This window comes from Heptranchias perlo, chromosome 1, assembly GCF_035084215.1.
Source record: "Heptranchias perlo isolate sHepPer1 chromosome 1, sHepPer1.hap1, whole genome shotgun sequence".
Lineage (NCBI taxonomy): Eukaryota > Metazoa > Chordata > Chondrichthyes > Hexanchiformes > Hexanchidae > Heptranchias > Heptranchias perlo.
This window is the reverse complement of record NC_090325.1, coordinates 36,721,096-36,748,197: the sequence shown is the minus strand read 5'-3', so window position 1 is coordinate 36,748,197 and position 27,102 is coordinate 36,721,096. Positions and strand designations below refer to the sequence as shown.

General features: G+C 39.4%; 1 protein-coding gene and 1 long non-coding RNA gene across 11 annotated transcripts in view; both read left to right on the top strand.

The window, feature by feature from the left end:
- The first annotated feature begins 7,799 nt into the window (after positions 1 to 7,799).
- The window catches only part of LOC137321323 (transcription factor 4-like), a 534,628-nt gene continuing 515,325 nt past the window's right edge, over positions 7,800 to 27,102 (top strand). For 2 of the 10 annotated variants that reach the window (XM_067983707.1, XM_067983701.1), the window contains exons 1-2: positions 8,176 to 8,270; positions 10,727 to 10,799. In XM_067983707.1, coding sequence (XP_067839808.1) covers positions 10,727 to 10,799 — 73 coding nt within the window. In that variant the 5' untranslated portion in view covers positions 8,176 to 8,270. The other 8 variants (XM_067983739.1, XM_067983715.1, XM_067983725.1 and 5 more) reach the window with 7 other exon arrangements.
- On the top strand, positions 19,836 to 21,603 carry LOC137321400 (uncharacterized). The gene is made up of 2 exons (XR_010962806.1): positions 19,836 to 19,969; positions 21,128 to 21,603. It is a non-coding gene; the product is annotated as an uncharacterized lncRNA (long non-coding RNA).

Genomic DNA, 27,102 nt, shown 5'->3' with positions numbered 1-27,102 from the left:
CCAGGCTTGCCTCCCTCGATGCTGCATGCTCTGTCAGGGCCACTGACCTTTAGGGCATCCTGCTCTGCTTGGATGAGGGCGATGATATTGGTGACTCCTCCCCCCCATTTTGTTTCTTTCCTTGACACTATGCACAGTTGTGTCCTACAGAAAAAGAGGGTGAGAGTTAGTGAATGGAAATGTGTCGGGCTTGTGCATATAGTGCATGTTTTGAGAGGTAGAGAGGAAGCAAGATGGAGTGAGGATATGGAGGAGATAAATGTAAAGGGAGGTGTGCGGCACGTGAAGTGAAGAAGGGGTGTTGGGTGTAGTTTGATGGTTGTGAAAGTGATTGGGTGTGAGAAGAGACGAGTGTGTGGTGTGAAGAGATCAAAGGAAGAGGTGTGTTTGGAATGAATAAGGTGTTGCAGTATACCATTGTGATTGGATGCTAAAGAATGGGAGATGGGGAGGGTATTGTTGAGAATGGTGGGACGGGGTGGGGGTGACAGGAGTGTTGTCAGTTGCTGTTGAGAGAGGTGGAGCGGTGAAGAGCTGTACTCACTCTTGCTACTCTTGTGAGGTCATTGAACCTCTTTCTGCATTGAACCCAAGTCCTGAGTACGATGTTGGTGGCACTGACCTTTTCAGACATCTCTGTCCAGTCCAGCTTCATTACGGCCTTGGGATGCTCTTGCGGCTTATGGGGAAAAATTGCTTCCTCCTTGCCCTCAGTTCCTCTGCTTGGACCTCCAGGGAGGTACCAGGAAAGCAGGGGCCAGCCGTATGACATCTCTGCAGGATAAATCTGTCCAATAGTTATTCAATGAAAAATCCAACAAGGGGATGCTACAAGAGAACTCAGGAGTTGCGCCAGGAGTGCGCGTCATGTGGCATGCTGTCCAGTTTGTGCGTCAATTATATTAAAATGTGGCTCCAGCGTTAAAATTTCCCGGAACTCACCCCGTAAACATCATGGGGGCTTGCCACCTGCCCCGCCTCCTGACCCCAAATTCAAAACCTGGGCTCTAAAGTCTGAGGAAAACATCTAAATCAAGATTTCTTTGTTATTTGGTTTTCAATAATGTTTTTCAGGCTATAACTGTCAGATTTACTTTTTATTTATGGTTAGATTTGCTCTCTGAGTTCTCTCTGCGAGACATGCGATCCAATTTCTCTTTATTATTGCCTCTATCTTCTTTCTTCAATTGACCTGCAATATTTTTTAAAATAATCGTTTTCAAAAGGTAGTTTTATCTTTTTCTCAATTACTCTTTTTTCTACCTTTGCCCTCCACAATGCCTCCTTTCTTCTTCAATCATACATATTAAAAGCATCACTTCTCCCAGTGACACTGCACTGTCAGACTACGGCAATCAGTTACCAGTTGCCACTGAGATTCTGTAGTTTTTCTGATCTGCCACATGACTTTCACAGCCTCCGGGTTTTCTCATCAAACTGCCAACTTTATCAGCTACTCCCCTTTCCCTCAAGTTCTGAAGCTACTGAGTAAATACTGATTCTGAGGTTTTTAATCTCTTGTTAACAAAGTATATAGAACATGTACCTCCCTCTAGAAAGAAAGGCTTCCATTTATATGGCGCCTTACACCACCTCAGGATGTCCCAAAGCGCTTTACAGCCAATTAAGTACTTTTTTTGAAGTGTAGTCATTGTTGTAGGAAAGGCGGCAGCCAATTTGCATACAGGAAACTCCCACAAACAGCAGTGTGATAATGACCAGATAATCTGTTTTTTGGATGTTGGTTGAGGGATGAATATTGGCTAGGACACCGGGGAGACCTCCCCTGCTCTTCTTCGAAAGAGTGCCATGGGATCTTTTACGGTCCACCTGAGAGGGCAGACGGGACCTCGGTTTAACATCTCATCTGAAATACTGCACCTCTGATAGTGCAGCACTCCCTCAGTACTGCACCGGAGTGTCAGCCCGGATTTTGTGCTTAAGTCTCTTGAGAGGGACGTGGACCCACAACCTTCTGACTCAGAGGCGAGAGTGCTACCACTGAGCCACAGCTGACACTACATACTATGTAAGTGAAAATACCAGAAGGGCATATGGGCAGGGTGGGGACAGTTACCCAAATACGAGTTCCAGGCACTAATGCACATTGCGTAAGAGCAAGGTTGGGGACAATTATCCAAATAAGAGTCTGTGCACAAATGCATGTTGCATAAGAAATAAAACAAGTGAGTTAGAAGCACAGATTCAGCTTAAAGGGTATGATATAGTTGCCATTACAGAGACCTGGCTACTAGTGGGTCAAGATTAGGAGCTAAATATTCCAAGCTATAGGATTTTTAGAATGGACAGGGAAATTGGGAAAGGAGGAGCAACATTGTTAAAAGACACAATTACAGCAGTAGATAGAAAGGAGTTCAGTAAGGGTAATCAGGCATTGGAGACACTATGGATCGAATTAAGGAACTGCAAAGGATGCAAGACTGTGGTGTGAGTTGGCTACAGACCTCCCTATAGTAGTGATTTAGTGGGGGCTTGTATTAATACGGAGATCATTGAAGCAGGTAGTGAAAACAATGTGGCTATAATGGGAGATTCTAATTTTCACATAGACTGGGAGAAGCAGAACAACTCAAGTAGTAAAGACAATGAATTTCTAGAATGTATTCAGGACAGCTTTTTTTAGAACAACATGTTTTAGAAGAGAACAGGCCATACTGGATTTAGTCATGAGTAATGAACTAGAAATAGTTTAACAATCTGACGGTAAAGGAACATCTTGCGAATAATGACCATAATATGATTGAATTTGATACTTGGTTTGAGAGGAAGAAGAGAGAATCACAAACCAAGGTTCCAAACTTCGATGGGATTTCGATAAACTGGGCTGAACTGCTAAAGGGTAAACCTACAGGCAAATAGTAGGAAGAATTCAAATAGGTATATATAATAAGGGCTGCCCGTATCCTAACTTGCATCCAAGTACCATTCTCCCATCACCCTTGTGCTCGCTGACCTACATTGGCATCCAGTCCAGGAATGCCTCGATTATAAAATTCTCATCCTTGTTTTCAAATCCTTCCATGGCCTTGCCCCTCCCTATCTCTGTAACCTCCTCCAGCCCTACAACCCTCCGAGATCTCTGCGCTCCTCCAATTCTTGCCTCTTGCGCATCCCTGATTTTAATCGCTCCACCATTGGTGGCCGTATCTTCAGCTGCCTAGGCTATAAGCTCTGGAATTCCCTCCCTAAACCTCTCCACCTCTCTCTCCTCCTTTAAGACGCTACCTCTTTGACCAAGTTTTCAGTCATCTGACCTAATACCTCCTTATGTGGCTCAGTGTGAAATTTTGTTTGATAACGCTCCTGTGAAGCGCCTTGGGACGTCTTACTACATTAAAGGTGCTATATAAATGCAAGTTGTTGTTGTTGAATTGCGAATGGAGATGAACACTATGCAATCATCAACAAACAGCCCCACTTATGACCTTATGATGGAGGGAAGATCATTGATGAAACAGCTGAAGGTAGTTGAGCATAGGATGCAGCCCTGAGGAACTCCTGCAGTGCTGTTCTGGGGCTAAGATGATTGCCCTCCAACAATCATAATCATCTTCCTCCGTGCCAGGCATGACTACAGCCTTTGGAGAGCTTTCCTGATACCCATTAACTTCAGTTTGATTAGGGCTCCTTGGTGCCACAATTGGTCGAATGCTGTCTTGATGTCAACAGCAGCCACTCTCACATCAACTATGGAATACCGCTCCTGTGTCTAGGTTTGGACCAAGGCTATAAAGAGGTCTGGAGCTGAGTGGTCCTGGCGGAACTCAAGCTGAGCATCAATAATGAGGTTATTGGTGAGTAAGTGCTGCTTGATAGCACTGTTGACGACTCCTTCCATCATTTTGCTGATTCTTGAGAGTAGGCTGATGGGGTGGTAATTGATCGGGTTGGATTTGTCCCGTTTTTTGTGGACAGGAAGTTACAAAGAGTTATAGACAGACTAAGTGACTAGGCAAAAATGTGGCAAATGGAATTCAATGTGGGGAAGTGTCAGGTTATCCACTTTGGATTTGAGAAAGACAAATCAGAATGTTTTCTTAATGGTGAAAGACTAGGAGCTGCGGAGGACCAAAAGGATTTGGGTGTCTATGCACACAAATCACTAAAAGCTAGTGCACAGGTACAAAATGTAATTAAAAAGGGTAATGGAATGTTGGCCTTTACCTCAAGGGGGTTGGAATACAATAGTGAGAAAATGACGTTTCAGTTGTACAGAGCCTTCGTCAAACCCCATCTTGAGTACTGCATTCAGCAAAGACTTATTGCCCTTGGTGGGGGTAGGGTGCAGATTCACCAGAATGATAATGGTCTTAAAGGGTTAAATTATGAGGCCAGTTTGCATAAATTTGGTTTGTATTCCCTTAAAATTAGACGGTTGAAGGGTGATCTAATTAAGGTATTTAAAATGATAAAGGGCTTCGATAGGGTAAACTATTTGTGGTGGTGGGCACAAGGAGGCACAATCTTAAAATTAGAGCTGAGCCATTTAGGAGTGAAATCCAGAAACACTTTTTTACATAAAGGGTAGTAGAAATTGACTCACACACTCACTTTGGATCTGAATTTAACATATGTTGTTCAACTTTGCAAACTGTATCATTATTGATCATAAATGTCACTCTTGTCATTTTCCTGATGTTGATAACCCTGTCTTTGCCGGGACTCCATGTGGCAGTTCCCGGTGCCAGAGACATATTACTTTTGTGTAAAAAAGCTTATACTTTGGAGTACTGATATTTAACCCACTCCCAGAGTTGCACAACCACATGATAAAGAATAAACAGAAAATGTGCACAAAAAAGGGTATCAACAAACTCTTCCAAATATTCATCAGTCTTTTTAGGGAAAGTCCCTATCTTTTAGGATAAAAAATTATAGGAACAGACAAAGGTCATCTTTCTCACAGATCAGTTCCATTAATCAGCCTCTCACTTCAAGTATAGTCTGACCAGGACATTGCAAAACCTTAGCATAAGCTTTGTAGGCTCGTACTCTACTCTTCTAGTTATATATACTAGCATCCTATTACCTTTCCAATTGCTTTGCCATTATGTCTGGACCTTGAAAGTGACAAGTCTACTCTCATGCCCAGCTACCTTTATAAGTCTCACTGTGTTCATTTAATTCCATTCATTGTATATTTCTGACTGATTTTGACCAATTTCCAGTACGTTATATTTATAATTGTTAAATAATATCTATCAGTCCAGTTTAGTAATTCATCTAAATACTTCTGCACCAACGAAAGGAAAGGCTTGGACAATTTGTTTAAACAGAGGATTGTTAGGAAATGGAATGCACTGCCAGAAATAGTGGTGGAAGCAAAAACAATAATAGCTTTTAAAAGAGAAGTGGATATGTATTTTTTAAAAAGTAAAATTAAAAGGTACGGGGAGAGGGCAGGGAAATGGGGACTAACTAGATAGCTCTTTCAGGGTGTAGACGCAGGCACAATGGACCGGATTCTATTAAATCCTAAACTTGTCCTCCGTCTCTACTGCTTTCCCTATTTTACAAACTTGCATTTGGTTTTGGTATTCATTTAATTTATGTAGATTAGAAACAATAGAGACTCAAGCACTGATCCCAGCAGGACTTCACTCAGCAACCCCTGCCCCCCTTCCCCCACCAGTTTGACCTTTCAGGAGATTTGCCAGGAAAGATCTTTTTCCAAATACATGCTGGGTGTTTGATATTAAGTTATTGCTGTGTAGGTACTACTCCAGCCTGCTCCTTTGTATTGTTTCCCTTATTTTAACCTGTTATTGATAGTAGGGTAATTAATCAAGGTCAGCTTTTAAAAATAGGCACTAGGTTTGTGGCTTTGGGTCCTGTGGAACCTCACCAGTTCCTAATGTTTGCTTCATGACAAGTATTCAGAGTGCTAATATCAATTTTAATATATCTTAAATTTCACGGCCAGTTTTACATTTTAGAATGTTAATTTCCCAAACTACTCCTTTACTGTTCTGTTACTGGAAGAACGTTTTTAATATTTTGCTTTACTCACCTCTACCTATGCCTCTCAATCCTTTCTCTTTCCAGAAGGAAAAACTTTTTTACACAGCGAGTGGTTAGGATCTGGAATGCATTGCCCAAAGGGGTGATGGAGGCAGATTCAATCATAGCCGTCAAAAGGGAACTGGATAAGTACTTGAAAGGAAAAACTTTGTAGGGCTACAGAGATAGGGCGGGGGAGTGGGACTAGCTGGATTGCTCTTGCATAGAGCTGGCATGGACTCGATGGGCCGAATGGCCTCCTTCCGTGCTGTAACTTTTCTATGATTCTAACTTGACTAAATGCCTCTTGAATCTATTTATTCTATCTGCTTCAATGACTTCCCCCAGTAATTTATTCCAGAATTCAATTATTTTTTGTATGAAGAAAGTGCATCCATTCTTATTTCTAACTTCCTAATTTTTTACATTTATCCCTGGTTAGTGAGTGAATCATTTGCCTTAGTAAACAACTTGCCTGGACCAATGTTGTCAATCTTCCTCCAAAATCTTAAAAAAATCAATTAGGTCACCTTCAAGGCTACTTTTCCAATACTGCCTGCCTTCCTTAGCCTTTCTTTAGAACTTAAGTCCTTGAAGACTGGAATATCTTTGCTGCTCCATCTATGTTTTTAGGTGCCAGCCTTGGCTCAGTGGTAGCACACTTGCCTATCAATAAGAATGTAAGGAATCTTACAACACCAGGTTATAGTCCAACAGTTTTATTTGAAAATCACAAGCTTTCGGAGGCTTTCTCCTTCGTCAGGTGAAGTGTGAAAGGAGAAAGCCTCCGAAAGCTTGTGATTTTCAAATAAAACTGTTGGACTATAACCTGGTGTTGTAAGATTCCTTACATTTGTCAACCCCAGTCCATCACCGGCATCTCCACATCATCTCAATAAGAAGGTAGAGGGTTCAAGTTCTACTCCAGATTTGAGCACAAAATCTCGGCTGACACAGTGAAGGAGTGCTGCCCTGTGGAGTTGCCGTCTTTTGGATAAGACGTTAAACCAAAGCCCCGTTTACCCTATCAAGTAGACGTAAAAGATCCCACGCCGCTATTTTGACGAAGAGCAGGGTCGTTCTCCTTGGCACTTTGGCCAATATTTATCTCGTCACTAAAACAGGTTATCCAATCATTACCCGATTGCTATTTGTGAGATCTCACTGTGTCCAAATTGGCTGCTGGATTTCCTACATTACAACAGTGAATACACTTCAAAAGTACTTAATTAACTGTAACACGCCTTGGGACTCCTGAGCTCGCTATATAATTGCAAATTCTTTCTTTCTGCGGGCTCACAAAGCCAAAAACACCTTTCCTAGAATTTGGCAGCGAAAACTGTAATCTTCCTTCTACAATATTCAGACTTCCAAAACCCAAGCTGGGCATCAACTAAATCCCACTTCCTTATTTATCTTTTTTAACCATGAGCTCTTCGGGTTTGCAGAACGAATACTTGTGCCAAATAGGGTTAACAACCCAACTACCTCAAACATTCACACCCCCCCCTCTCTCCCCTCTCCTTGCGAGTTCCCCCTTGGAATCCCTGACCCATACCCTCACTCCCAAGGTGGGGGGGGGGTGGAGTGGTGTTTTTTTTGGAGGGAGGGGGAACACATGTGTGAAAGCACGTGCCGCCGTGGCGCCGAATCTGCGATTGAGAAAACCGCGCCCTCCAATCAGCAGGCTCCGTCCGCAAGACCGCCTCACCCACCAACCCCCCCCCCCCACCACATTGGATCTCCACGTCACAATGCACCTGAACCAATGGGCGCCGTCGAGGGGCGGGGCTCACAGCGCACGCAGACTTGCGCCTGAGAAACCCACTTAACCGGGAAAAAAAATGAGACGAGAGTCTAACCGGGTAAGAGAGAGAGAAAAAAATATACCAATTATTTGAATGGAACAAAGTAAATAAAAAAGTAGGGGAAGGGAGGGGGCGAAATTTTTTTTAAAAAAGCAGCAGATGTAGCAAAAGAAAAGGGAAGTATGTGGGTCGTTTAAATGTTTAATTCTCTTTTTATTTTTTGGGGGAAAAAAAAGAATGAATGATCCATGCAATGTTGCCTGGTGTCTGCAGTGCATTGAGTGGGGAGAGAGAGAGAGGGAGAGAGAGGCGGGGGCTCCTGGTCTCTGCTCGCGAGCGCTCCTGCGGGGACTCCCTCTCCTCGTGCCCCCGGGAAACAAATGTTTCGCTTTCGTTTGTTTGATCAGTAACTTTGTAGCTTCTGAGGTGGAACTGGAGCAAGTGCGTTCTCCCTCGCTATATTGTAGCTTTATATACAGTGGACGTGTTCTTATTGCAATTTAACTTTGTGTGGATGTGGTGTGTGGGGTGGGAATTTGGGCACAATTGTATGAACGCAGCCAGAGTCTTGCATTTTAAATATTTCTGATGGTTGGGGTGGTGGGGGGGGGGGAAATTGAAGCTTGTTATGATTTCTATAGGAAGTTTGTTTTTTTTAAAATTTGAAATGGTTTATCTTTTGAATGCATCTCTTTTTTTTTGACTCCATCAAACTCCGGTTGTGGTCCCTCTTGCTCTTAAATCTCTGTCTTTGCGCGCAGGTTGTTGTCAGTTCGCCTCGAACAATTCGACTTTTCCGCTCATCAACTGTAAACCCCAGAAAGTTTTTTTTTTACACACCATGCATGCACACACACACCTCAACCCTTTTAACCTTTTTCTGAGTAAATGACACTGCAAATAAATTCCGCTTCCATCTTATTTTATTGGAAATTGGAAAATACACAGTTGCATTACGTTTGCAAAGTTATTTTTTTTGAGGAATGGAGCTTGAGGTGCTATATAGTCATATTGTAGCACGTAGGCAATTGTCACAAGGCGAGAAGAGATGCAAAGTTCAGATGAATCGTAAGTTGGACAGAAGAAGCAAGTTATTTTATGGAGGAAGTGTCTTAACCGTGGATGTTGTTGCAGTGGGTTTAATATTTGAAAGTTGTAAGGACCCTCAGGCAGTATCGGAGACAGACAGCGCCGCGTAACGGCGGGTTACGAAGGGTCAGGAGTGTCCCGGATCTAGATTGGATACATTGTGGCTTTTTGTAAAATGTCACGATGTTGAAAGTGAGAGTAGCAATGTCTCCCTGCAGACTCTGATCTTCAAAAACTGTATAGACACTCTCCAAAAACTTTCAAAAACTCTATCACGCTCTGCATGCTATGCTTTTAAGAAAAAAAAATCAACAAAACAAATGTTGGCCAGAAAGAGCATCTTTTTTCCCCCCTAAAAGTTAGGGATTTTAAAATTTTGATCAAATACATTTATTTGGATAATCAAAACAAAAGAAATCAAGGTAATTTATTTTTACAGCAAAGATGCCAAAACATGCATTGTTGCAGTAAAAGTTTGGGGGTTTATGCCATTGGATTAGTTGAGAAGTAGTCCTTTGTTGAATGATATTTTGTGGGCAGAAAGGTTAAATCTGCGAAGTTTTTTGAGTTAAAAGTTGGATATTGTACCCGGTTGAATGGAGATCCAAATTATCCACTAGGGAAAATGTTATCAAGGCCTTTTTTTTTTGGTTGTGTAGGGATTTTTTTGCACATGTAGTGCTGATGTTTTGTTTCTTATTCAGAAGATGCGTGTGGTCATTTTGATGAGTGTTTGTTTTGAAGCAAATTGCTTTTAGTATCGAGAGATGTGGAGCCTGTTTGAGTTTGAGGGGGAATCGATGCCGGATTCATTCATTTTAAGTACCTCCTGTTGCATAATGATGCCGCTAGTACAGTGATTTCGTGTTGTTCGTTTGTGCATTCGTGTGTTTTGCAACTCGAAGTCTGGTGAATTGTTTAAAATCGAGTGCGAAAAAATAAAAGATTAAACTTGGGAATTCGTTTCTGATTTTCCATGTTTCTAGGCTTGTGTAATTTTGTCAAAATGCATCACCAACAGCGAATGGCTGCCTTAGGGACGGACAAAGAGCTGAGCGATTTACTGGATTTCAGTGCGGTAAGAGAACCCATTCATGGCAGGTGGTGAGAAGGCGAGTGCACGGCAAAAAATCTTGAGTACAGACAGGGGTAGCCGAGAGGAGCGATTTCATTTAAGACAGTCGCCCTATTCTCTTGGCCTTTCATAATGCTCTGTGTATTTAGCAATATATCCACAATAAGAAACTTCAACAACAAAAAAAAATAAACAAGTCACATAACAGTCCATTCAAGTCTAATCTTGCGATGTGTTAACAATTGTTTTTTGAAGATCGTGTTTAAATAGGGTACTTTTTGAGGTTGCTTGAGGAATATCCTCTTTGAGAAATGGGTTTCGGAAGTTTGGTCAGGAGAGTCGTGCCAGGCGGAAATATAGCCGGTGGCGATTTCAACCCTTTTATTTTTGTTGCTGCTTTTCTCTCTCCTTAACGTTTGTGCTCGCAGATAAGTGGCTCGAAGAGTTAATCGGTAATCAAATCCAATACTCGTGAAAAAGGGGCGCAGGCGTGTTTATGGTAAGATCTGTGCGAAGAAGTGCCGCGAAACTTTTCATATCGACTTTTGTTTTTATTTCATTTAAAAAAAACGTATAGTTTGTGTTGATAGTGGAAACGAGTTGCCACTGTTCCGATGCGAAAGAAAGGAGATGCTGTCTTTTTTTTAAAAAAAAGTCTGGGTTGAGAATCTGAAGCTTTTTGTTGAGTAGTGACTTTTTTTTACAATTTTTATTATAATTTCATTTCTTGTAGATGTTTTCACCGCCTGTGAGTAGTGGGAAGAATGGACCAACCTCCCTGGGAAGTGGCCATTTCGGGGGCTCAAGTATGTAAATCACTACTTTGGTGTTTATATATTGAAAAAAACCAGTGATCTGTTTGTCTACTCGGGGTTTTCAGCTTTCTTTCCTAGGAATCTATATCGATTCGAGTCGGGCACATTTGTCGTCACTTAGTTGGAGCACTCTTCTAACCTGTCTCGAAACAGCAGTTGAAGTAACTCGCTTAGAAACGGGATATATTCCACGTTTCGTTACAACCTTAACATGAGTCGAATATTACTGATTTAGCAAGTCGTCCAGTGGCGATTGTTTAGATTTTTAAAAAAAAGTCTGAGATATTAGTGAGGGTTATTGTTTAGACCTTTTACAAAAATATTTTTGTTTCCAATTACTGCAGCCTTTTCATTAGCATTGAATTCATTTGTGTATAAAATATAGTGTATATTCTCTGTTTGGAATTTAAAAAAAATAGTTGTTGAACATTTTATGAAGTGGGTTGTGGGGGTGGAGGGAAAGAGATAGGGAGGCTATCTGTCCATTACAGGGACTTATGTGTGAATGTTATGAAGTAACTTGATGTGCAAGTTGATGGATTCAGGTCATTTGTTACAAGGCTACTATGATTGATTCAAAAGTACTTGCAGAACCATTAAAACTCAGTGATACCAATAGGATCCAGGTTTTTATAAATAGTAACTGAATTTTAGAAAAGGGCCTCTTATAAGTCAAGTCTTATTTAGATGCAAAGAACACCTGCCACTTATAAATTTGTTGTAGTTGTAAAGGGTACACTGAGACTGTAGATACTTGCTGTATGTGCATGCTTTTAAATTATGAGGAATTCCTAAAGTTTATTTTAATTGAAAGGAATCAAAATCGACTAGTACATAGAATTTTCCATAGGTAGATATTTAAAAGTATGCATTTTTAATGCATTATAGTACACTTTTTTTAAACTAAAAACTATTTTTAACACACAGATTGCTGCTGGGTATATTCATTTCTTAGGTGATTTGAAATGGTGTTCTTGTTTATGGCAAATGTTGTTTTCCAGAATACATTTGTTACCCTTTAGAAATTATGTTTCAATCAAAATGCAGGAATACATTGTTGTCAAAAACTTTATTTAGCTTTGCTAAGAGAGATAGGGAGAGCTGTTGTGACTAATGTATTAAAATATCTTTTTTAACATATATAAAAGGAAAAAATGTAATTTGCGGACCCAAATATCAGGACATTTGAAAGCTGCCTTGAAGAGAGAATCATGTAGATGTTTGAGATAAGTTAATATTAATTTATAGATAATTTAGTGACTTTTTATATTTTCAGATAGCAACAGGAAATGCAAGGATTTTTGACCCTCTCCCCTCTAATTTGCACTGTGGGAATTGTATGTGCTTTTACAAAGGACATTGTTTCTATTATTTGAACCAATTATTTTAAAAATATGTTTGCACCAAATAAAACTAACAGCAGTTGGATGGCATATATATTCAGAATTTGTGCAAAGGCAGCTGAAAACAGCAAATATTCAGTTTTGATATATTGTAGCACTTTATTTTTTAATGTGTAAAATTATAATGCAGATCTGTATTAAGATTCATGCCAACACAGAGTTCCTTATCTGAATTTCTGCAATTACTTCACTTGGAATAATTTTCTGTGGAAAAAGTTGTGATTTTATTGTAGTACCTTTGCAAATAGTTTATTGATTTTTTTTCAATCTTCTTAGCCACCTGTATGCAAAGAAGATGAATGGTTGTTGTGAAATTGATCTGAAATTCACAAGTTAATTGGTATTATGGGAATGTTTGGTTTAAAATGTATGGGAATGTTGCGTGCATTGTGAATGCTATGTAGAATTTTGTAATCAGTGGGTTTTGGTACTGAAGGCAAACCACTGATTTATTAATGTGCTGAATCTAATATAAACAATTTCAAAAAAGAAAAACTAATTAACAGTAATATAATGTACTTTCAGTACATACTGCAGTTATTTGGGCTTGCTAATTATTAGGTCTTTCTAGTACTTTAGCTTTTTTTTTCTTGCGTGGAGTTAATAGGGACTCAGATTTATGTATCAGTTGAATTATGTTCTCCTCTCCCTCCCCACCCCCTGCCCTCCACCCCAATGCTTACCACATGTAAACAGTTAAGTTGTGACTTGAATCTTATTTTTCCTGAACTGAACCATTTTTAGTGTAATAATCAAAGCTGTGAGGAGAGGGTGATGAAATCACTTCCCCCTGGCTAGGACAGGTGTATATTCCTTCATGGATATATGGTTTTCTCAGACAGGTGAAATGATACACAAAATTTACACTTCTACACCAAACACATTTACATATAAAATATCAATTGTGAAACCCGTGTTATTAAAGTTTTTTTTGTTCTTGGGGATCTTTTTGTTTTTGTTTTTCAAAATAGCTGTTGCATTTCCTGGAAGACCATTACTTAATACGAACTCAGGAACTTAAAATATGATTATGTAAATGGGTCTTTATTGTCTTTTCAAGCCAATAGAGTATTTATCACTCTGGCCACAACTGTGTTTCAAAAGGAATCAATTTATTGGTGTGGTAAATTTTTTACATTTTTTAATTTAAATATATTAAAAGTTTTTTTTATAAAAACAAATCCACAATAATAAGTGGTCTCTGATAAAATGGGAAAAAGTTAATAAAACATGCATTCTGGTTGATTCTTCGATATTTTCCTATGAATGTGATTCTTGAGTGATTGAGATATCTATATAACCGTGTTAAATTTTAAGTCTTTTCCTTAGCAGCCATTCCCTTACACTTGTCCTTTCTGACTTGAGAGGGAATGCCGACGGTTCCTGTTAAGTGAATGACTTGTAAGAATGTTTTTGTTTTTTGTTATTTTTGCTTCCTTGTCTGGAACCAACAGGAGCTATTGTGAAAATATTTGTTACCTATACATTATAGTGCAGTGTAAAATAACATTTATTAACATAGCTTAAATGACACCAGTCTAAATTGGAATTTGTTATCTTACTGAAAGGTAAGAATGAAATATAAAAGGAGAAATGGTTATTGTGTAGAAGGGTAACTGATTTTGACTTGCAAATTCATTGTCAAATATGTCATGATAATGTTGATTTAAAACTAAAGGTAATGTATTGAATTAGAAGGAAAGATTACAATGGATGTTGGTAATTTTCATGCTATTTTTTAATTGCTTGGTGGGGATAATTTTAGTATATATCTTTAATAAATTTTCAGTTTTTGATCTTGCACAATAGGTATATTTTCCCCTTCAATGGAAGCATAACATTTGTTTCATTTCAGAATATTAGTTTTTCTTCTTCTTTCTGAACTGCAGTCGGTTTTTCAGCCAAATCTATCCATTTCCAGGAAGTGTCATCTTTACTGTGTAGGTGAAATGCCCCATTACAATGTTCTTAACCACTTGTCTCATCATCTTTATGGTATACAGTTATGTTGAATTAAGAAAAGAACAAATAATGGAAAACCTATAATATGGCATAGCATTTATAAGAAATAAAGGTAGTGGTTTTTTGCAAGTTTTTCAAAATATTTCAATTGTGCGATATCTGTAAAAGTGATTAAAATTAAAGCTACAAATTTATACAGAATATTTTTAATCTGAATGAACTCACTTTTTTGGGGGAAAATTGTCTTGTTTTCAGTATGAATTGATTTTTTTTTACTTTTAAAATGTTGATGCCTGACTGCCTGCTACAGTCCTGCAAAGGGTTAAATTGAGTAATTACGAGGAGCATGATGGCTCACTGTTGTTCATTCTCTGATTGTTGCACTGTAAGCGTAAAAGTCAGGCTGGCAGATTTGGCAGGCCCCAAGTATCAATTGTATGAGCAATTGCACAGAACTGTGCATGGGTAGCCCAAAGGGTTTTATTTTTGTATTTCAAAATGTTCTGACAGCATTACTTGGCATGATGGGTTTAACATTCCAATTTAGCTACAAAAAAAGTGCCTCCTAAAAATGTTTTGTACACGTTACCTTGACTTTTGAACTGTTTTATTTCTGTGCAGTTAAGGAAATTTTCTTACTGTTTTGTGTTCCAAATAATTGAGATGCCATAATATGTTGATTGTAGGTGCTCAAGGGTGTAACCAAAAATGTTGTAATGGGATGAACACAAACGTCCTTCATTATTTTCAGCATCTTATGGGAATAATCTAAATCAGAAGTCTACCACTGTTTTGAAGATATTTGTGTCTATGAAGGGAAAGCCTGTTCATCCTGATTTGCTTGACTCTGGAACTTGCCTTCAATTGTGCCGTTCTGTATTTTGGCTGCTGAAAAAGATTGCCTGACAGCTTTTTGGCTAACCCCTGATAGGAGGAACACCATTAATCATGTCTTTTTTTTCCCCCCATCCCTCTCTTGGAAACGTAACCTCTTTTGTCCAAGTAAGAAGGCTTTGTTGTAGTGTTTTATGTTGACACATCAGAATTAGCACACTTAGCATGGTCTATGATGAGCATTCTGGAGAGTTGAGTGTGGGGGGATAGGGAGCTGGCGAGAACTGGCGTTGCCTTTAGAAATCCCGAATTGAAATGGATGTCGTTCTGTTATGTTTCAAGACTGGCATTTCAGTTCTTAATAGAAATAAAGAATGTTTATTAAAATTGAAAACCCAGGTTAATCACAGCTAGAACCAATCGCCACAGTGAAGTAGTTAATGACTTGAATGTGATAATTTGACATAATAGTATGTATTCTTTTTCTGCATTGGATTATTGCCCGATTGAATTATTTTGTTAAAGAAATACACGGCTTGGTTTAGGGTACAAGCAAAGCCAAACTGATCTGAGGAATTGCTGATAATTAGGAGCTGCATGGCATTCTTTCTTCCTTGCTGGCAATGTGAATTTTTGGATGGGCCACTGGAGCACACTGGTAGTTTGCCATTCTTCAGACTGAGATAACGGGTAATGGCATTGATGTTTAGACTGAGCAGTGTAGTCGGGAGCAGGAAAAATCAATCCTCCTTTCCCTAAGCTCTCACTATAGGAGAATGGAGTACTTTCTTCCCCACTCGAATGAAAACATGAATGCTTAAACAAACCAAAAGGCTGGTGGTGTTGAGGCAGCAGTTGGGAAATTATCTTTGTGTATTTTCCATGACCACAAGTATTTGATTGGAATTCTGTGCTGGCATGAATGGAATAGTCAATGATCATTAGTTCCCCCTTTCCCATTCTATTGTTTCTGGAAAACAAAACACAAGCATACATCCACTTATCTTGTTGCTCTACATCTGCGATTGGATTTTGTGCTGAGAGGAAGAGCAGTATTATTAGTATGGTGTCTTTTATTTTGTTGCATTGTCACAACATTTGAGCATTTAAAAATGCCAGCTTCTGCATTGTTAAAGGTGACTCCTCTGGCACAATTATTTGGCTAAAATCCCTGGTTCTGTTTTTCAAAATGATTAGCCATATAGGCAGATTGATTGCTACTCACTTATTTGGTCAGGGATTGGCCTTTGAACAAAGATCTAATATTATGGTATTTTTAATTGATGGTCAGAAAAATGATTCCGTACTTGCCAATTTTACGTACTTATAAAACTTTTCTTTTTGGAAGTAGCATAGAAGATTTGACGTCTGCAAAACTTGTCTTGTTGAACTACCACATTTGCTCTTGTAGTAGTAGTCTTGGTGCAAGTCGTGACATTGTGATACATTTGCATATTTACTGTGTCTTTTATGTTATATTTACAACTGATTTTGGCATCTGTCACAAGTGTGCTGAAAGATCAGTGCAATCTTTAGAATGTTCGCTCTTTTGCTTTGCTGTGAGCATTTAGTTTGTTGTGTTCCTTGTACTTGGTGTCTTTTTTTTTAGAAGCCCCTCTTAAATTAGCACTGGCTTTTTGCACATTTGCTGGCAACTTTTATCTTTTAGCGTAAACCATTTGGATTGGATTTGACTTGCTTTTAAGGGAAAAATCCGTTGATGTTTCCTTTGATCTTTACAGCTGCAAAGAACTGTGTGTACTATTAAACTAAAGTAGCATTATGTTTTGGTGTATCTGGATCTTTTCTCTTTCCAATTTTTCTTAAATCTCCCTGCTCTCTTGAAAGTTACGACTCGGACTGATGTGCATTTATTTCTACAGGCATCTGATGCCTCACTTGAGACCTTTCTTCATGTCCTCACCTGTTTGAAGACTTTCAGTAGCAATCGTAGAATAATGAGGAATGGGGGTGCTGAGGTCACGTAATTTCCTCATCCCATCTAAAAACAGTGTATTTAACCCATTGAACCACTGGGGAAGATTCAGTTATTTACTTGTTTCCTAAAGACAACAAACTGACTTGTCTTCAGGAAAATGAAAATTTTGATCCAATGTAATAGAACTTAAAAAAAAAAATGAAAACTGTCTCTCTATATTTGGAAAGATACATCCTACAAGCATACTCATCTCTATTTTTATTTTCTTTCTCTCTTCCACTTTCAGTAAAGTTTTCTGAGCAGTTGTGGAATGTATTTATTTTTTTCCAGGGGTTGGGGGGGGAAAGAGAAAAATAATTGAAATATACAATGAAGTTTAAAATAGGATAATAAAATTATCTTTTAAAAGCTCAGTTGAGGGAAAACATGTATGGGTCAGCGGGAGCAGCAGTGTTGCTCCTATTAAGTTATGTGATGTAGATGTTTTCTTGGAAACATTATTTGTGGCACGGCTGATGGAAAATTATTACACATTGCTGGTAGAATTCTTCATAATCTTAAAGAATAAGGAAAGAAATGCTGAGAGCTGGTGAAAAGAATATTCTTTAAAGGACACTCCCTTGTTTTAAAAATTGAAAGATGCAGTGCATTTATTATAATAGAGATATTCCTTTTTGAAGTTGTTTTTAAATGGTGGTTGTTCTCTGCTTTACCTCTTCCCCCCCCCCCCCAAATTCATTTTTCTCCTCATCTGAAGGCGGAGACTCATGCTGGAAATTGGTTCCACTGGTGCTGGCCATCTTCTGGTATCTTGCCTTTGTGTGAGCTTGGGTATGAATGTTGGAAGCCCATTTGATGTTGTCATGTGCAGTTTCCAGCATCAGTGGATAGCAACCAGAAGTGGGAATCTTGACTGATTTTATTTTTCTTCCCTGAAGTCCTGCTGCCAATTGCTTGGGTGACTTTGCACAGACTGGAGTGCAAACTTGAGGCCATTGTGGTGTGTGCTGCTCACACTATAATCGAGTGGTGCATTTACTCACTGGGTTTTTGGAGTTGGGCAATAATGGGACTGAGGGCATGCAAATAGTGACTTGGATAAATGAACAGATGCTAGTATATTTAGTGATGATGTGGAGATGCCAGTGATGGACTGGGGTGGACAAATGTAAGGAGTCTCAACACCAGGTTATAGTCCAACAGCTTTATTTGAAATCACAAGCTTTCGGAGCTTTGCTCCTTAGTCAGGTGAGTGACGAAGGAGCAAAACTCCGAAAGCTTGTGATTTCAAATAAAGCTGTTGGACTATAACCTGGTGTTGTGCAACTCCTTACAGTATATTTAGTGACTTGGCTACAATATTTTGGTCTTTTTGTCTAAGCAGTTAACAAGGCCTTGAAGTGGCCTAAAAGCTGGTTTTGTCCAATGGTTTGGCTTGAGTCTCGGGGTGGGCTTCGTATAAAGTTTAAATTCATGTTCCTACAGTTCAAGTTTCTGATACTAACAGATCTTCATGTTCTGATTTAAGATTCATCTACCAATGAATGATTATTGCTAAGGACAGCCCTTTCTAAACCAACAAAGTACAAACAGGACAAACCAGCAAATAAGAAATTTAAGCTCAAATAGGATTGTGTTGTCTGGGCTTCAAGAGCCTCATTGCCAGAGCTGGGAAGCCACATGTAGCCCAGGGTCCACAGGTTGAACAGCCCTGGCCTAAAGGGACACTTGAGTTTGATTGGCTGGTCCTATTGAATATGGAATTTGACCCTCCCCTCTCTCTCTCCCTCTGCCCCCCCCCCCCCCCCCCCCGCCCCGGGAAAAAAAACCAAGATCTATGTTTGAAGGTTGTGCTTTGTTAATATACATTTCTGTGTTAAGGGGACGATTCCTTAGTCTTTGATCTGCTGTGGCTCAGTTGGTAGCACTCTCTCTTCTGAGTCAGATGGTTATGGTTCAAGTCCCACTCCAGAGACTTGAGCACATAATCCAGGCTGACACTGGAGTGCTGCACTGTCGGAGGTGCCATCTTTCGGATGAAACATTAAACCAAGTCCGCCCTCTCAGGTGGACGTAAAAGATCCCATGGCACTATTCGAAGAAGAGCAGGGGAGTTCTCCCCAGTGCCCAATATTTATCCCTCAACCAATATCACTGAAACAGATTATCTGGTCATTATCACATCGCTTTTTGTGGGACTTTGTGTGCAAATTGGCTGCCGCGTTTCCTATATTGCAATAGTGACTACACTTCAAAAGTACTTCATTGGTTGTAGAGCGCCTTTAGGACTTCCTGAGGTCGTGAAAAGTGCTATATATATGCAGGTCCTTCTTTTGGTTGATAACTTAATTAGAAGTAGTGTATATTGATACTTTTTTTTTATTCGTTCATGGGATGTGGGCGTCGCTGGCAAGGCCAGCATTTATTGCCCATCCCTAGTTGCTCTTGAGAAGGTGGTGGTAAGCCGCCGCCTTGAACTGCTGCAGTCCGTATGGGTTTATGTATCAGCCTTGGCTCAGTGGTAAGAATCTCGCCTCTGAGTTACAAAGTCATGATTTCAAGACCACTCCAGAGCATTGTGCATATAATCTAGGCCGACACTTCAGTGCAGTGCTGAAAAGGTGCCCTCTTTTGGAATGCCTCCTCAAGTGGACATAAAAGATCCCATGGCATTATTCAAAGAGCAAAGGAATTTCTCGTGGTATCCTGGCCAACATTTATCTCTCAACCAACACTACTAAAACAGATTATCTCTGTTCACTGTGCTCACATTACAACAGTGACTACACTTCAAAAGTATTTCATTGGCTGTGAAGTGCTTTGGGTTGTCCTGAAGACATGAAAGGCTCTATATAAATGTAAGTTCTTCTTTGTATGATACAGAGACAAGATAATATTTCCATGGAAAACCTTCATTGTATCTGGCTTCTAAATCTATGCGATAACCTTAGCTTGATGGAATCTCTGCGGTTATCAGATGTTGACCTGTAGTGAACGAACACCCTGAAAGTTGTTTGGAGATGGTAGGAATGCTTTGCTTTTTGTTTCTGGTCATTACCCATTGATTTCTTCTAGAACTTTTAAAATGTTTATTTGCCTAATTTTCTCTTTTCCCCCCCCCCCCCCCCCCCAAAAAAAAAAGTGAAATTTTTTGAAGAACAGGCTGCTGTTTTTTTAAAAAAAAATTTTTGTTCTATTTTCCACCCTGTGCAAGTAAATATTGCCCCTGATTGCTGTTCATTGAAAACTGCTAGAAAGTATGTGCACATGAATGTTGGATGAGGATAGGTTTGAGCTATGTTATAATGGCCTATGATTGCAGAATTTATTCAATCACTTTTTAGCTTCATACATGAATATTGGGCAGTTGAGTGTGGTACCAGAAGGTAGCCAATGCTGGTGTTAGTGTCTTTAGGAGAGGTGGGGAGAAAAGCCATTCCCACCTCCACCAAATTCCCAAGATGATCACTTTTGGTTTGAGCGTTTTGTCAAAAAACTAATTGTGATGTGTTTGCCCCAGCAAAATAGAGAGAGTTCACATATTCATCAAAAATAAAGTCTAAGCAAAACTATGTTTGTAGTTGAAATTTAAATGTGCCACTTCAGAAAGATAAAAATCACAAAAGATAAGTTCAGATGAGAGGCATTCAGCTCATTTGGCTCATCCTTCTATAAAAACTTCTGGTCTCAACATAGCAGCATCCAACTGCCTATTTAATTTTACCTAACGGGGGGAAGATCATTCCAGGAACTATTCACTCTTTTATGTGGCAAAGTGCATCTTGATATCAATCCTGAACTTGCCTTTTAACAGTTTGTACCTATGTCACCTTGTCCTATAGTTATGATTTGATTTGAAATAGTGCTCCAGATTAACCTTTTCTATTTCACTTAGTACTTACATACCTCGATTAAGGTTGCCTTTCAGTCTCCTTTTGAGATGGAAGAGTCTGAGCCTAACCTTGACTCGTAACTCAGTCTTCTTGATGCTATGGACTTGATGGGGGTAATTTTATGAGTCTGTGCTGCAGATGGCAAGGCTCACCTGAATCATGGCTGAATTTTCAATTTGCGCTGCCGGCAGGCAAAGCTCCTTGCTTTTAGTGTAAACTCATAAGATTACCCCACACCCTTACTGATTTGGCAGTATAGTACTCTGTCTGCTTTGTTTGCTGCTTTAGAATGAATGGACATGGTAACTGTTAACCATCTGGGACAAAGCAGTCCGCTTGATCGGCACCTCGTCCACCAGCCTAAACATCCACCCCCTCCACCATCGGAATACCGTGGCTGCAGTTGTATGATCTACAGGATGCACTGCAGCATCTCACCAAGGCTTCTTCATCAGCACTTCCGAAACCCACGGTCTCCACTACCTAGAAGGACAAGGGCAGCAGCCACATGGGAACAACACCACCTCCAAGTTCCTCTCCAAGTCACGTATCATCCTGACATGGTTCCTTCATCCTCACTGGGTCAACATCCTGGAACTTCCTACCTCACAGTACTGTGGATGCACCGTCAGTACACGGGTTGCAGTGGTTCAAGTAGGCAGTTCACCACCATCTTCTTGGCAACTAGGGATGGGCAATAAATGTCGGCCATGCTAGCGATGCTCCCATCCTAAGAATGAATAAATAAAATCTATTGTCACTTCCATAGCTTTCTGTCTCTTCCATTGAGTAACATGTTTCATTTACCCTGTGTTGGATCTCGTCTACCATAATTCTGCCTACATAAATTTTGTCTAGTTCCTTGGCTATCCTATTAGATGCAACTATCCTCCCCATTTTAGTATCATCTGTGAATTTGACCAGTTTACATTGCTTTTCTGAATCCAGATCATCTATGTAAATGATCACAAATCTCCCTAGTGAATCCTTCAGTGGTGTGCCCATTTCACTGCATTGATTCTTAGCAATGCCTGACTTTTCAATACCATAATTCTCCAAGGTTTTGGTCCTAGAGTTGCTTGTGCCAGTTAATTAGACTTTCTGCAGATGACTCATTGGTCCATTGGCGAACCTTAAGCTCTCAATTTCAGTTGTGGGGAGCACAAGCCAAGCACAATTTGCTGGGAGGGGAGAGAAATGAAATCAAAATTGAATGGGGACTCTTCACCAGGCTGTGCTTCAACACAGGGTGGCTGCAGGAGATCCATGTTCTGGGAGGGATTAGCAAGGTGAAAGATTGGGGCTGGAAAGAATAACAGACCCGCATAAGAGAATCAATGACCTTAAATGAGTGCGGAGTGATTCGTTTATTTTCAGTGGTGTTTTTGGTTAATACAACATCACAAAATAATTGTTTACAGTATACGTAGTTAGTGTGCAGTGGTTGCAGAAATTAAATAGGGAAATGTACCATAATGTGTTTTATTCCTGGGTATGGAAACTGAAACTGAAGCTGTTATTTTTTTTTTAAAGCAATCTTCTGCAACTCTCCATGGGCAGGAAAAGGCTGAGGTTTTAAGGGTCTGTGTTCTAACGTTAGCTTGGCAGTTAAGAATGCTTAGTTTTCATTATAAAATGGACTTTGAAATCAAATTCCCACACACCTTCTCCAAGATTTAATTGGCTATTTAAGTTGCCCAAAGTGAACAATTTATTAATTTACCTAGTGATTCATTCAAATAGGTAAGGTTCTTTCCATTTGGAATTGCTGCAAGGATGGTTGCTTTAAATCCTGTTTTATATTGCTGTTGCTGATTCTACAATTATTCAACCAGCACACTTCCAAATGACAGCTTATTTTAAAAAAAAACTCTTGCTGAGCTGTTCCCTTACACTTTTACATCTGGTGTAAAAACCCTTGCTGGTTCCGATCTTGCAGATGGATTACAGTCGTAGACTTGTATCAGTCAGCGTATAAGCAACATTATATCTGTGTCTAGACTGGTTTTAACCAAGGAAACTTCTCGATAGTGAGTCAGTTAGTTAAAATGTTTTGTGAATGTGCTTTGTATAAATCCCAGGGTACATTACATTTCATTTGGGCTTTCTTCTCCCAAAGTGAAGGTAATTCATCTTTACCTGCCTCTGTTTAGGTGCTAAACAGGGGTTTTATGTTCCAAAGATCAATAGAAATTGGTTATTTTGACAAGTCGTGATTTCTGCGGCCTGGAATGTGCCATTGGCTTTGTTGGTGGCATCATCTCACCACCAGTTTCAAAAAAAACATTTCTGATATTTTTATGGCAAGCACAAAAGTATCCATTTCTAGTTATGGCTGTGTCTGGTAACACAATCGAGTGTCTTAAAGAGTTTTTGTATTTTTCTTTTATTCGTTCATGGGATGTGGGCTTCACTGGCAGGGCCAGCATTTATTGCCCATCCCTAATTGCCCTTGAGAAGGTGGTGGTGAGCCGCCTTCTTGAACAACTGAGGGCAATTAAGAATCAACCACATTGCTGTGGGTCTGGAGTCACATATATGCCAGACCGGGTAAGGACGGCAGGTTTCTTTCCCTAAAGGGCATTAGTGAACCAGATGGGTTTTTACGACAATCCGGTAGTTTCATGGCCACCATTACTGATACTATTATTTATTTATTTAATTAATTGAATTTAAATTGCCCAGCTGCCATGGTGGGATTTGAACTCATGACCCCAGAATATTAGTCCAGGCCTCTGGATTACTAGTCCAGTAACATAACCACTATGCTACCGTACCCTAGCCACTTACTCCCATTGTGCAATCTCCCACAGCCGGCAGCCACGTCAATGTAAACCTGTCTGATCTTTTTAGACTGTCGAAGAAGACGACCTGTTTTTCACTAGGTCTTCCTTGCTGCCACCGGTCTTACTTGAGACTAGTAAATACAATGATCTCATGAAGACATTTGTGCATAACAATGCCATTATCTCCATAGTGGCATCATGACTCAAATTTACGATGTCACTACTGTGTGCATGCGTGCTGTCCAAAATATCAGGGCTAGCCCTTTACACGTTTGGAGTTCCCTACAGTGCAGCTGTTTTACAGAAACTATGGTTGCATGTTGCAAAACTAAATATAGGGGAGTGGCTCAATTAGCTTACTCTTCCCAAGACCAGGGCGGCAATGTAAAAGCAGTTTTACGCATGCCTGCAGTGTTGTCACTGGGTACTGGTCAATCAGTACTAATTGTGTGAAAGTTTTGTGCTATGTCCATTTGAACTGTGGGAGGAAAAAACCTGACAGTAGAATTATCGTATTTGTCATGTCCTTGATTGTGTCTGGAGAGAGGATTTTCAGCTACATAATACTAGGATGAAGTACTAATCTGGTTATACGTCTTTTGCTAGTTCTGCTGCTGATGAGAGAAATTTCACATGATGAAATAAGAGCATCAGAAGAGTGTTGGCACAACATAATGTGTATTGGCTTAACTGCAAATTTTCTTACAGTGCATTGGTACCAATGCGCTACACAAGCCTAGTGACAACACCGCAAGCAAAACAGTAAAATCATGTTCAACTGGCAGTAGCCAATTTTCTAATAAAAGTATTTTTACTTCCCACAAAGACTAGGATTTGTCATTATTTGTATGGTAATACTGTTGTGATTTAAAAAAAAAAAAATTTTTTTTTTAAGCAAACACCTTTTAGGCCAAAGGTTTAAAATTTTATTATAATGTCATCAAAGTCATCAGATGCTGAACCTCTTTAATGTTATAAATTCAAAAAGTTACAATAAAGCTGTGTGTGCCATTGTTTTTTTAAAAAAAATTACTGTATTTATGTTCAAATTGCTCCTTAAGCTGACAAGTTCATGTGGTGGATATTCACACTGGAGACCGTGTAATTTTCGTGGCTGGTCTATAATTAGATGCATTTTCTGAGTATAATTTTGAAGAGAAAAATTCACAACATTTGGGAAAATGCTTTTACAGCTTCACTGTGTTTCTGTTAATGGTATAATTTAATTTTTGTGGGGAATCTTCTGTTTTCAGTAAAAAGTTTTCCTTAAACAGCACCTCCTGTTTGTTTTGCTTCTGGTTTTCTCCCCTTGCTATGGGAGCATGAACACATTTACATTTATTATGAGCAGTCTTCTGCAGAATTCTTTATAGGAAAATTGAATTTGAATGGATTAATGATGTGTGATGTTTAAGAAAATGCATAGCCTGACTGAACCTTTTTTCTTCTCCACTATGTCTTTTACACAAGTTCTTCAGTGAGGCCTACTCATCATGAAGGAACCTTGTTCTTAATAACAGAAAATGCTGAAAGTACACAGCATCAACCCTCCATCAGGACTGGCACATGCAGGCTGAAGGATCTCCTTGTAGAACCCTCTAGGTCACTTTTATGAAGGGGCTCTTCAGGCCTAACTGTCAATTCTAATGAAGGGTCCCAGCTGAAATATAAACCTGTCTGTCAGCTGATGACTGAACTGTTGTGCCTTTAAAGCATTTTCTGTTTATTTCATGTTTTTATCAATCTTGTTTTTTCTTTTTTAAAATCTCTAATGCAGTGTTTGCTGCACTGTTTGCACATGTTTTGTACTAGTTTTAGTACAATTCCTGAGTAGGCTTCAATAATTCATTTTTAAAAGGGCAACATTTTTGGGTTTGATCTTTCAACTGTCCCAGCGGAATAGCTTGCTTTGAAAACTCCATTTGGGTACTCTTGTTTCTTCTGAGACATTACCGGTATTTGCATGTTTTGCCCCTTCCCTACCAAAAACTCCTTCATTTATTTTTTTTTCAAAACTGGGACTGATATATAGTTAATTACTTTCGAATTTCCTTGTTGCGAACTTCAGTGGCATTTGTTTTTACAATTTACAGCAAACCAAAATGTTGATTTTTGCATTGAAGTATTAAAACATTTTGTTAAATAGTCTGGATACTTTGAAAATATTGGGTATGTTTGTGTTCTTGATCTTGGGTTTGTGTAGTTTGCCATATAAACTTGATAATACTGGAATAACAGCATCAGAAGGCATCCATCAGTGTTGATGTTTGGAACCATATAAGTTTTCAGCACAGAAGGAGGCCATTTGACCTAAGGTGTCTGTGCATGTTCTTTGCTAGAGCAAATCAAAAACGCATCCCACTGCTCTGCCCTCCATCCTTTTATCTTCCTCTACTTCAAAAATGTATCAATTTTTTCCTTCTAAAAGATGCAATGATCTTCGTCTCAACCACTCATTGTAGCAAAATATTCCATGTTCCAACAACCCTCTAAAGAAATTTCACCTAACGTCTCTCCTCACCTTCTTGGTGACCATTTTAAATTGGTGACCTCTTGTCACTGACTCCCTAACGAGATGAAATAGTTTTTCCCAATTAACTCTTATCAAAACCCTTCACAATTTAAAAAAAATCTTTAATTAAATCTCCTCTTAACTTGTAACAAGCAATGTGGCTAAAGGGGATCCTGTGGATGTGGTGTACTTGGATTTCCAGAAGGCTTTTGACAAGGTGCCACATCAAAGGCGACTACACAAAATAAGAGCTCGTGGTGTAGGGGGTGACATATTATCATGGATAAAGGATTGGTTAGCTAACAGGAAACAGTGTAGGCATAAATGGGTCATTTTCAGGTTGGCAAGATGTAACGAATGGAGTGCCACAGGGATCAGTGCTGGGGTCTCAAATATTTACAATCTATATCAATGACTTAGATGAAGGTACTGAAATGTATGGTTGCTAAATTTGCTGATGATACAAAGGTAGGTAGAAAAGTAAGTTGTGAAGAGGACAGAAGGAGTCTGCAAAGGGATATAGATAGGTTAAGTGAGCGGGCAAAAATTTGGCAGATGGAGTATAATGTGGGAAAATGTGAACTTATCCACTCTAGCAGGAGGAATAGAAAAGCAGTATATTTAAATGGAGAGGTACAAAGGGATCTCGGTGTCCTAGTACATGAATCACAAAAAGTTAGTATGCAGGTACAGCAAGTGATTAGGAAGGCAAATGGAATGTTGTCATTTATTGCAAGGGGAATGGAATATAAAAGCAGAGATGTTTTGCTACAGTTGTACAGGGCATTGGTATGACCGCATCTAGAATACTGTGTGCAGTTTTGGTCTCCTTATTTAAGAAAGGACATAATTGCTTTAGAGGTGCTTCAGAGAAGGTTCACTCGACTGATTCCTGGGATGAGAGCGTTATCTTATGAGGACAAGTTGGGCCTGTATCCATTGGAGTTTAGAAGAATGAGGGGTGA